This window comes from Passer montanus, unplaced genomic scaffold, assembly GCF_014805655.1.
Source record: "Passer montanus isolate IOZ18808 unplaced genomic scaffold, ASM1480565v1 scaffold15, whole genome shotgun sequence".
Taxonomy (NCBI): domain Eukaryota; kingdom Metazoa; phylum Chordata; class Aves; order Passeriformes; family Passeridae; genus Passer; species Passer montanus.
In genome coordinates, this window is record NW_024362051.1 from 6,474,128 (window position 1) to 6,486,667 (window position 12,540).

General features: G+C 43.7%; 1 protein-coding gene across 1 annotated transcript in view; it reads right to left on the reverse strand.

Moving 5' to 3' along the window:
* Positions 1-9,121: 9,121 nt before the first annotated feature.
* Positions 9,122-12,540, reverse strand: part of TRPC7 (transient receptor potential cation channel subfamily C member 7) — a 71,650-nt gene continuing 68,231 nt past the window's right edge. The window contains exons 11-12 of the mRNA XM_039701487.1: positions 10,938-11,013; positions 9,122-10,201 (exon numbers count right to left, since the gene is read on the reverse strand). Coding sequence (XP_039557421.1) covers positions 10,059-10,201; positions 10,938-11,013 — 219 coding nt within the window. The 3' untranslated portion in view covers positions 9,122-10,058. The remainder of the gene's footprint in view (positions 10,202-10,937; positions 11,014-12,540) is intronic.

A 12,540-nucleotide genomic window follows, 5' to 3' on the forward strand; every position in this document is an offset into this window, starting at 1 on the left:
TAGTTAATGATAAATCTGATCTTCCTCCTTCAAAAACCGTGGGAGCTACTGAGGGGAATGTGAAGCTGGAGGCCAGAGAGAGAAAAGCAAGACAGGCAGGAGCTGGATCCCTACAGCCCCTGTGCTCTAATGGAGCCCTCAGAATAATTATGAATAAAGCACTGTTTTCTAAATCACTTTCTAAAATAAACCATCCAGATGGCTGTAAGGGAAGACCTAGTCATCAGTCTGAGTAATGCTTATTTTGAGCACATTACCCATGAAATGTGTACAGTTGTGCTGGATTGTGCACAATGAGGCTCAAAGGGATGCAGAAGCAGGAATATCACAAGTGACAGACAGTGCTGGTCCACACTGTCATTCTGAGCTTGGTCTGTGGGACAGCCCTGAGAGCTGTTTCAGTGTCTCACATGGAATGTGTAGAGAGAAAGAATGTATTTTCTTTCCTACAACTTTATAGGTTCCTGGATCACTCAGAAATATGTATGAGGAGATACTCGGGGCTAAGAAAAGGTGAATGTTCTCTGTCCTTTCTGGGAGAGGTGGACAGGATAGAGACATCTTCTGATAGTCTGTGTGAACAAGGTTATTTGGCTTTTCAGCCACTGCTGGGATTCTTGCCCCTTCTTTCCCCCAGAATGTCCAATTCAACTTTGATAAAAATGAAATCTGAAAAGCAACACTCACAGAGAAAGGCAAAGCCCTGGTGCCCTGCTAGGGCTGCCTGTGTCTGCACACAGGGTAAAAATTCACTATAACTATAAATTCACAGAGGTGTTTCCCAGCTAGCACCTTGTTCAGTGCTTGCACTGCAGTGCCTGGGACGTGCAGAGCTGTGCTTGATTGTTTTTATGGGGGCACTCAGGGGATGACTGCCAGCAGCGTTCGTGCCTAAGTGGTGAGGAATTGTCACTAGGTCTGCTGGAATTGTCACTAGCCTGAGGAATACCGGCAGGGTCTTGTTGGCTTCTGCCATTCCCCAAATCGTCAGTGAAAATTCTCCACAGGGAACACCCCCATGGTGTTCAGGGGGCTGCTGGAAAGTGCCCCCAGTGCCTGGAGAGGTGGAGGGGCTGTGCAGAGCCCCTGCCCCACTGGCTCCCTTTCATGGGGCCCACCTGCACACGGCAGAGCTTCAGCTGAGAAAAACACCACCTGAAACTCAGTTTGGCCACTGCACACTAATTTGCATCACCAGACTTTGTGCTAAATTACAGCCTGAGTAATAGCAACTGCTTTATTTATTTAATTTTCCTGAATGCAATTTTTATTAGCTGTGAAATCAAGTCCTTTCTGGAAGTATGTGAGCAGCCTTCATGTATAGGAAGATTATAATGGTATAGCAGAAAAACCAAACCATTGGAAGCTCTTGAGGCATAAATCCAAACCCTCATTAATCTCTGTGGGCTGCATCTCAAATCTGAATTTTTACAGAACGTGGGTGGTGTTTTCTAAGTGAGTTGCTGGAATTGGTTGGCTGAGAGGGTTGACTTAGATAACAATATGTTTCTGAACCACAGCCCTCTGCCTGAACAAGATGCAGGCTGTGCTTCAGGCTGAGCACGTCACATTCAGGGGGTGACCCAGGCCCTGCAGCTCAGGGCTGTGGGAGCAGTGGGACTGACACACAGAGCTGTTGATGGACTCATTCTGATTTTTCTGATCTTCACGAATTCAATTACACCATGATTTTGTGTCTGCTTTATTCTTTTTTTCCAAGAAACAGTTGAACTTCTTTATCTGGGCCAGCTCAGCATTTTTACTGTGAATACCCAGTTTCAGCTGGCATGTGGTGGATGTGTCATCCCATAGTTCTGTATCACTCCTGCCTTGCACCCCAGCCCCAGAGGAGTCCCTTGCTCCTGACAGAGCACCTCAGGCATTGCTGGAGAGCTGAGCACCAGGAATGAGTTGATGCTGGCTTTGGAGAGCTGCTCTGGGCTCCTGGGCCTTCCCCTGGCTCCTGTGCTCTGGGAGCACCCAGGTCGTGGGTTTGAGCTGTGATCACACAACGAGGTCTGAGTCACTGCTGCAAGAAGAACAGCAAAAAATAAACTGTGCACTTATGGAATTCAGGTTGTGACTGAAGTGCTGTCTTTAATTAAGGACAGGCTATGTGCCTAGAAAGGGCAACAAGAAAAAGGCTTGAGGCTCAAGTCCAGCTCCAAGAAGGATGAATGCTGAAGGGATTCCCCTTCAGAATTTGGAAAAAATTGTCAGTCATTCTGCTATCACAAACATCTTGGTACGTCATATGTAAGAACTGTCCACATTTTGTTAGAAATACTACTAAAATTGGAAGAATGGATTAAGCAAACCCTGCATGTGAGATGACAGCAGAAACGTGCATTTTTATTTTCTAATTTAAATCAGTTTGGTGTTGGTACAGATTGGAAAAGAACCTAACTTTGATATTTTTAAATCAGTTCAAGTAGCAGAATCCCTATACTAGGGAAGCAGCAGTTCTGGCCACAGTAGATCCTACACAAAAAATTCAGCTGAAAAAGGAATTTCTTCTGGAGCTCTATATCTATATTTTGTGCAGGTACAAATGGGAGATACTGAAAGGTGTTGTCCTCTGGGAGCCAGCAGACAAAAAAAAGAGTAAGATAGTAAAAAGCAGAAAACTTTGAGTGCATCAAAGTCAGCTGAAGAAATATTGGCTTTGTAACAAGAAAACATCAGTTCATCATTACTTTTTTAATAACAGAATTTAATAAGTGCCAGATCCTTGTGGCTTTATGGGCTGTTAAAACACGTAGACTATAATAAGCTGGAGAAAAACCCTGCAGATAGAGGAGGTTTTTTTTTTTCTTCCTGTAGCTTTGCTTTTACTGCAGAGCATCCCAGCGGCAGAGCTGTGGATTTCTTGTTCATGAGCACAACCTGCTGGCTCCCGCTGCAACCAGCAGCAAGAGACACGGGTCCATGCACCTCCCTTCTCCCCCAGGCACAGCAGTTTGTGTTTGGGAGGGCTCTGGGTTGTGTTTTCCCCTCCTGAATGCACATGGCCACTGAAATCCCCGTGACACATCCACAGCTTATCCTAAAGCATGGAGAAAATATAAATTCCTCACAGCTCTCTGCAGGTACAGGAGCTTTGAACTTTTACACTTAAAAGCCAGGAAAAAACTCCTGAAAAAAAAACCAATCAGACAAACAAACAGCAAACAGTTTATTCCTCTCAGAGCACTGGGTTACTTAAAAGCCAGGAAAAAACTCCTGGAAAAAAACCAAACAATCAGACAAACAAACAGCAAACAGTTTATTCCTGTCAGAGCACTGGGTACCTGGGGGGCTGAGGGCTTACTGCAGGCTGGGCATCAACTGAAATTGCCAGGCACAATTGTTCCACCACCTTGTGATACTGTCTCTGGGGCAAAGCCAGGGTCTGGGGTCAGGGAGGCTTTTGGCAGACCCTGCAGCTGTATCCATGCTTTGCTTGTCCCCAGGGGTTAGCTCTAGCCAGCACAGCTTGGGTAAAGGTGTTCACAGGCTGCAGTTCATGCTGGTGGCTGTAACTCCAGTTGAGAAAGTGCTATTATTTTCTCTTATGCCGGCTGACACTCACTTTTTCCTCTCATTTAATTATCTTTTTAGTTGGACCTTTCCCTCCCCATCATTTTCACTTTAGGATGGGTGCAGAACATGAGCCCCATCCCTCACCCCCCAAAATTTTTTTTTCTAAATATTTAAAGAAACTCAGCAGTAAAACTCAGAGTGCATTGACTGTAATTCACCCCAAAGGACAATGAGGCACAGGCAGGTGATGCACACCCCAGTCTCCATGCTACAGCTCAGCTGCCATGAGTGCAAAGTTCCTCCCTCATTCCCACTCCTCTCCTGCCTGCAGACACCTGCTCCCACCTTGTTCTGCTCTGAAAGCAAAACCTGCTCCAAGTTTGTGGCTCAAGTCTGTGGTATCATCCCTTCATCCCTTCCATCCTGCCCTGGAGGAGTGTGCAGCAGTTTTACCCCAAGGCCCTGTTGGTCCCTGCAGCTCCTGTGCCTGTGCTGGGCTGCTCTGCCCCCACACCCCTCCTCTGGATGTGCCACGAGGATCCTGCCACAGCAGGAGTGGTGACTCCTGGGGGCATCACGACAAATGTGGCTCTGGTGTGATGCCTAGATGGCAGCAGGGGCCAGCCAGGTGTTCCCAGGTACACAACAAACACTGCAGAGTGTTTAGTAAGCACAAAAGTCTCCCTCTGGTTGTGTCTCTTCACTCTGCAGTGAAGGTTGCTGCTGCTGAGCTCTCTGTTATTCACTCCCTGCTGTCCTTTGATCTCACTGAGGCTTTGCCTGAAAGCAAAGCTGGAGTACTGCTGCTGGAGTTCTGCTCCTAGGTGTGCTTAGTGGCTGCCCCTCCAACAAGCCTGCTGGCCTCTCCTCACCCAAAGGCTTGCCTGAGGTCTGGGATAAAAATCAAAGTCCCTAAACTATGGGCTCACTTGGCTGGCTGCACGTGGAGTTGGGAATAGGAGTGTGTGTGCCAGCTGTGCTGGCTCAGAGCTAACCCCTGGGGACAAACAAATGGGGCTGGGAATAGGAGTGTGCTCTTCTGAGTACCTTGCTGAAGCCCTGTCTGTCTGTCCTGGCTGGCTGCAGGAATGACTGACAAAACCAGTCACTGCTGCTTCTGTACACATGAGCCCAACAAGCTTCTTTTTAGGGTGAGCTCAATTCTTTAACAGTGTTTGGGAATCATGGTGAAGATTTGGCCCAAAGCATATTATTGTACAGAGAGCACTTTTGCATCAAACCAGCTTTTTAATTTCATGGAAGATTTCATCTTCAAATGAAAACCTTGGAGTGAGCTCCTGCAATGCCTGCTGCAGTCCCTGCCACCAGAAGGGATGCTGGAACCAGGGCAGGGAGGCTGGGAGCCCTGCTCCAGGGAGAGAGCACAGCACAGGGCAGGATGCTCTCAGCTGCTGGGCACAGGGACAGGTTTCCATCACCTTGTTTTCAAAAGCAACTTGCTGTGAGTCTGTGCCACCCACGTGGATGTACAGGGGAGCAACCTTCACCTCCTGCTCCCTCCCACACGGGTGTGCTCTGCTGCCAGGGCTGTGCCCACCCTGGAGAAGAGCCTGGACTCAGGGCAGTGACTTCACACAGAAATTCATCTATCTCCTCACCAGATCCCCCGTGCTTCTGCTATGTAAGCCTAATTAAAACCTTGCAGCACAATAATTAATCATTAGTAAGGGAATTAAATATTAGTCTGTATTATAGAAAACATTAGTTGTATAGTAACAGGATCATTAGCTGTTCATTAACTGCTTAATTCCCTTTGTCACACTGCAGGTTTGTGTTAAATGTCTGTCTCAAATGACCTGAAGAGAGTTTCCTTTTACCTGCTGTAAAAGGCATCACAAATTCCAGAACCAGTTTAGTTATTTTGCTCCTTTGGTTATAATCTCCCTTTCTATTTGAGTTTATTTAAGTTCAACAATAGTGAAGACATATCATTGATATAGAGCCACTAAAATATCCTAGGGATCAAAGGGAATGACTTCCCAAAATTGTATATGATCACTGAGGAAATCTTTTTTTTTTCCTATTGCTCTTGTGCTGCTGGCATCAGGCATTGGCAGATCCTATCCCTCACTGAGGAGTATATGCCCTACAACGATGCAGAACAGGGACTAAGTGAGGGCAAAGCTAATGAGCATATTTTCATTCTAATAAGATTCAGAACCACAGCCCCATTTTTGGCCCCTTCCTTTCAGGTCATTAAGGCAAATCACTGAATTTCTCTTCATCTGCCTTCCTTCACTGGAATTCATTTCCCCTGTGCAATAAAAATGTATAAAACTCCTCCTTTCTCAATAAAAAGGTAAGTTCCTTAAGGCTGCAGTTTGTGCAGGCTGCTGTCCAGCACCAGGTGTGGTACCTGCAGGGTTTACAGCCCAGTCACAGCCAAGGTGAAATGGGAGCAATGCAGCATCTGACACTGCAGTGGTGAGAGATTTGTGGCCAAAGCAAGGGCAGAACTGTTTTTGAGTCACAAGGAAAGTATTTATAGAGTCTAGATGGAGGAAGCACCTGCCCTGCCCACCTGAGCACAGCCTGCCAGCCTTCCTGTTGCTGTGGTTCCTTCCCTGCCTGTGGGTTACCCAGGGAAGCCAGCGGAGGGGTGGAATGCCCTGTTTGTCAGGCTGCTGCCTGGGCCTGGCAGGCAGCACAGGTGCTGGGTGTAGGGATGCTCCTGTCTCCTCCCAGACCTGGCCATGGTGCAGAGAGATGTGTTTGGAACCCTCTCCACACTGCTCAGCTCTCCTGCCTTTGTGGTGATGGACTGTGTCCTGGCTTGTCCTCACTGAGTGATCATTCATTTCTTGTATCTTTTAATTAGGGCAATTTCTTTTGGTCTGCTGGAAATGTTTTCCTCATATGGATTAATTAAAAATAAAGCCTAGCTCTGACAATTTAATATGAGCTCTGGTCAGGATGCAGGCAGTCTGGTAAGCCATTATTCGTTACACCATTCATATCCTTCATAATATTTACTTTTAAACCATGTTTTTCAGGAGCTGAGGACAGTATTTGTTAGTCATTCTCCACAAAGTTGAAGGCAGAATTAATCCAGCTGGAAAGCAAAAATGAGCATGAAGCATCACATCTGCCCTGGGGCTGCACAGCCCATCCCTTGCTGCTGAAAGCAGGGGCAGGGTGCCAGGTGCCCCTGGGCAGCTCCTTTGTTTTGGGCAGCAGGGGTCCCTGGCTCAGCACCAGGCAGTTCAGCCCCATGAAATATCAAGTCCTGTTAACGCTTCCTGCTGTTTTTTTCCTCTCTGTTGGCAGCAGCTGACTTTGGCCTTTGCAAGGTGTGAAACAACTGTCTAGAGATTTGGGCAGTCGATAAATCAATACTGGCTGGTGAATGACTTTGTTCTGATACTCCTCAGGGTGTCTATTTAACTTCCACTTTGATTGGCCTGTGGTATTTGCAGAATTGTGACCATCTCCTGGAGAATATTCACCTTTGTGTGGAGGACCCCAGATCAGTTTCATTTTATGTGACCTCACTTATTTCCCATAAAAAGTTATAATTCTGTATCTACAAATAATTTGGGTAAAAAGTTCCATCCCTTCACAGTATGAGTTTATCCAAGGAATACCAAGACCTTCACTACAAAGCCAAAGGCCAGAGGTGTTACAGACTGGACCAAATCCAACCCAGCTGATGTGACACTGCTCTGCCAGGAGGTCCCCTGGTGATGGGAAATGGGACAGGGGACAAACATGTCTCAGGTCTCATCCAATCTGGCACTCGCCTGCCTTGATTCTTCCTCTTCAAACTCTCTAAGTTCTCCCAGGCTTCCCTTTCAGTGAAGCTTCTTAGTTTTAATGTCTTATAAAACTGACCTTGGAGAATAAACTCTGCTTCTGCCAACAGCCCATTAATACACAGGGAGCAACTTTCTTGGTTGTGTTTCTGTGACCAGATGAGAAAAGTGCTCTGACATAGTGGGATTTTGCTTGTCATGAATATTTATATAAAGTCTCTGTACTTTGATACTTTCAAGAGAGTAAATGCAAAAGAGGAGGAAGCAGATTTTATTTAACAATATTTTTAATATTTTAGACTACTTGTGAAGTCCTAGAGAATACTGTGCTGTTTCTTGGCAGGTTCCTGAGTGAGAGCAGCATGCTAACTCCCTGTGGCAGGACTGCCCTGCTTCACTGTTTTCCAGATGCTGGAAGGGCAGGAGCTGATAGGCACAGCTGCACCTCCACCTGGGACCCAAAAACTCACCAAAGTTATCTACAGTATGGAGTTCTTTATGCTGACCAGAGCATGCATTGACTGCAATATTTAGCAGTAGAAGAAAATTCCTGTAGGTGTTGCTGTACTGTAGATCAGGCATTTTGCTGAGCTGCATTGAAATACATAAAACATAAATGCATCATAGCATTTCAACGAAACCTTTCTGCAGGACTTGCATTCAACATGACGAGAAATTTAAATTATGGTGGTCCTTGTAAGTTCTACCTAGAACAATATTCCTTAAATCCCTAAAACACTAAATGGGAAGTGTGAGGGAATACTTTGATCAGGAGCCCAGTGTAGAGATGTAATGAGATTAAATTTCAAGACAGTGCTGTGAAAACAGGGCTAGTTTTTCAAATGGAAAAGAAGTTTTACACAGTGGCTGGAAAGGTGGGGAGGGGACAAGTAGCATTTCCATGAAATACATTCCTTCTTCTTATGGTGAAAACTGGATATATATTGGCAATACTTGCTGTGGGAAACAACCCAAAGTGCTGAGTAAATACCATTCCCTAGTTTTATTCATTTAAAATGTATTTTAGTTCACAAGTTGCATTTTGGCTCTTTCAGGCTTCAGAATGCCTATGTAAAATTACTTTGTATAATGATTTAATTGTTCACATATTGGAGAAAAACAAAAAAAAAAGGCCATGTAATAGGTAGTCAAAAGATCAAGCAAATATTTCACTCAGTGTACAACAAAATATTATGAGGTAATTTTATTTTGTTTCCATTTTTAGGTAAAAATATTACAGTATACAAGATAATTTTATTAAAGGTAAAAATACAGTATTTTTTTCTCTAAACAGATCTACGTACAGTACACTTTTTTATTTTGTTTTCTTTCATTTTTTTGTACAAATATAACTATTATTCTAATAGGCTATATGTATTCTCATCTGGCACTTAAGAACTGATCACAGGTCACCTTCTGGCTCTGCTTGTTTGTCTCAGCTGAAACCTAGATGTCATGTTCATTTTGTAGGTGTCTCATGTAAACAAACAGTCCAGTTCCATGGTTCCCAAGTAGTAAGGTGTGCTTTAAGTAGTTGAAATCATGTAGCCAACCATGAAAACCCAAGCCATCCATGTTTGCAGTTCTGTTGCACAGACTTACAACTTTCCTGTTGAAACAGTGTGATCCTTCTATTACCACAGCCTTAGAACAGTTTGAATCCCTTTCTCATCTTCTGTAAGAGCCAAAAACATGACAACAATTTCTACAATGATTTTTCCTGTATTTCCTTTTTTTTTTTTTTTTTTTTTTTTGGTCAGAATGTTCAATTGAAACATTTTTGTACTAATATCAAGTCTGGACACTACTGGGCAATGTTCTTTGTGATTGATCTCTCCCTATGGCTTGCAGTTTGACCTCTGGAATCTGAAAGCTGAGCTCAGTTGCATCGCTGTCTCTGGATTAATGTTGTTCTTTGAACTGAATACATTAGCACAAGGTGTTTTATCTCTGGTATTCCTGGGAAGTGAGTTTCACATCATTACGAATATTTCAGTACACTGTGGTTGGAGATGGGATCGACTAAAGATAAAAGAGAGGCTAAGTGCATACAAAGAGACCATATCCATCAGCAGACTAGCTAATACAGCTGGAAAAGGTGGACAGGAGTGTTTGGCTGCAAATCCTTTCATCAGGTTAAAGGATCATTTACCCCACAAGCTTGGTTTCATTTTTCCAGTGCTGTCAGTGTCTACTTCTTGTTCACTGCCTTAGTCACTTCAACAGATGATTTCTCATTAGTTTTTCATTAGCCACAGTGCTGATCAAAGTTATATTCAGGGTTGCCAAAGTTATATTCAGGGTTCCAATGTAAATATAAAAGGAGAGTACACACCCAAGAATAGGAATTAAAAAATTTTTGCAGGGAATATGCTTGGCACATTTTTTCTTCAGGCTTCACCCATTCCTGGTCAGTACAAACTCTGTTGCTGTTAATGAGCACAGTTGCATTGTTTTCTCTGGAGTCAGATGAATGAAGATCTGGCTTTTTCTGTCTTTAATAGGAGGTGCCTTCTCTGTGGTGCATCTGTTTCTGATGTCAAGGGGCATAGATTTTTACCATTAAGTCACTTTTGTATCAGAAAAGATTTAACTGGTCACTCACCAAATGCAGGAGAAATGCAAAGTGCTCCTACCAACACTTGCTTGTCAGCAAAAGCTGAGTGTGCAGTACCCATCTTTCACGTGTTTTTTGCCCTCCTAAGATGCTGGTTGAGAATGAACAATGTTTAGAAAACAAGTTGTCTTTCTCTGTATTCTCCATCAAATGTCCTTATTTAAGGTCTTCCCAAACTTGTCACTCAGCTGCTGTATTAATTTTGCCAGCTCACCAGTAGCTTGGGACTTTTCCTCTAAGAGTTCATAGCGAAGACTGGAAATATCTTGTTTGATTTCTTTAAGTTCTCCTGAAAGATGAAAGTGTTCTTATTAGCCATACTGAACCAAGTCAGTAATCCCTATGGTTCCAAGACCTGAGAGAGCAATAATTGCAGTGTGTTTGGTCAGGAACAGGTGTGGAGCTGCATTTGATCTCCCTGCATTATGCATTTATATCTGTAGTTATAGGGGATAACCTGTACTTGCAGTAGTGATACCAACAGCAACAGCAAATATGTGTGGAGAGTTCATGTTTCTGTCTCAGATTTGTTCTCTCTCCACAAACTGATCTCCACCTACATAGGAGGTAGGTAAGGGGGGGTGTAGTTAAGAGGAGACAGAGGTTCTTTTCCATCTGCACACAAATTCCACAAGCCACCACAGCAGTTGAATCTGGATCCATTGAAAACAGGATCCTTGGGGCAGGCCTGGCCAGGGCAGCCAGAAAATGCTTCATGTAGACACCAAGGTAAGCTTGGGTGTTGGCAAAACCCTGGTGGTGGTAAAAGAAGGAGACTAAGAGCTACAGGGGTGAGCAGGGCTGGGTGAAGGTCCTGTGAGATGTGTGCTCTGCTAAGGACAAACAAGGACCTGGAATTTCCAGGGCACAAGGGTGGCTCAGAGTCAGCACTGCCCACCTGAGTGTGAGCATGAGCAAGCTCTCTCTACAGAGCATCTTAACTAAGCTCAGCCCTTGTACTGGCCAGATCAGCAGCAATAACAGCATATGCTTGTTAGGTAGGTTAATTATAAAATTCCACTTGCCTTCATTGACCTCGTCATTTTCCCGGTCAACCTGAGCCTTCAGCACATAGCGCTTAATCAGGCGCTTCATTATCTTCTGAAAGGAGAGCAGAAACACCCCTTTAGTGGGAGACTGTCCACATGCCAGACTTACTATGAGCAATTCAAACACCTGGTTTCACTAGGGATGTTTATTATTATTATTATTATTATTATTATTATTATTTCCCATTTATTTTAAGTTTTATATTGTGAACATTGCACTACAGTAGTTGATTGACAGCCACTCAATCATGACCCCACATACGAAGCACTTAGGGGTTCTTTGTGGGATGCATGTGAATGTAGAGCATGTCCCACAGACAGAAAGAAAACACACATGATCCAGTAAAAAGCTAAGGAAATGGGTTCCAGAGCCTTCTTTTAGCATGTTTCTGTCTAACAGTACTTTACAGGAAGAAATAAATGGTTAATTAATGATGTTAGCAAACTCACTCACAATGCAGCTGACCTAAGGTTCACAGAAAAGACTCTGTTAGCCTTGTCATTGGGTTTTTAAGAGAAAATAAATTTAGAGAAGGACAGAGAAAAGAGAGTCTGAACAAAGGTGGGGAACTTGGCTTAAGGGAGAAAAGTTTCTTATGGAAATGGTGGATTTTAAGTGACATGTGGTGAAAAATACAAAGCCTTGTAAACTTACAAAATGGAAGCTGATTGTTAGTAAGGAAGAGTAAGTATGGAAATAGATGATAGTTATGGATATGAGCTTGCAATGTGCTATTGTTCCAAGAATGTCTATTTCCATTTATCCATTTCTGTCTAAGTTCCATTTATCTAGAAGGAAAGTAACTTTGGCAGTCATGGTCTGCACTGGGGTACAGCTGATGGCTTCATCTTTGCTGTGGAAAAGACACCCCAGTGAGGGAAAAAAAAATTCTCATAATAAAAACCTATAAAGGAAAAAAGGAATAAAAATAAACATAAAAAGAACTGCTCTCTCAGAGACAGAGATTTACATGCATCCTCTGCAAACACAAGAGAGCTCAGTGTCTTTGACCAGACGTCCAATGTTAAAGGAGAAACCTCTCCCAGCACGGACTCACTTCACAGAGCAATCACATCTCTGCTTGGAACATCTGAAAAATGCTACAAAGGGTGTGAAATTAAGAAAACAGTACACCTGCTCTTTTTTCTGACTAGCCAAATAAGGATTGTAGCAGTGCAAAAGGCTTGTGGAGATCAAAGAAGGATCCAGTCATTTGTATATGCCATGCAGCCATGGAACATGGGATGTCTAAGACTGTCCTTTCTGTCAGAGGCGTCTGGCTAAGCAGGTGAGTCACTAAGGCAGCAGAGATGAGGTACAGTGCACCTACGGTGTGCTGGAGATGGCCAAGGTAGTAGAATCCAGAGGGAGGTAGGGCTGTCACCTGAGAAAACATAAATGAAGTAATGTTTGGGGAAAGTAGGGAAATCCTGGATCCAAAAATAAGTATTTTTTTTTCCCAGAGCAGAAGTCAGAGGAGATTTAGACTAAAACAAGGAATCAGAACATGGGTTCTTATTACCTGGAAAAAAAAAAAAGATACATAACCTCTCCTTACACCAGTTTCCATATTCTCTT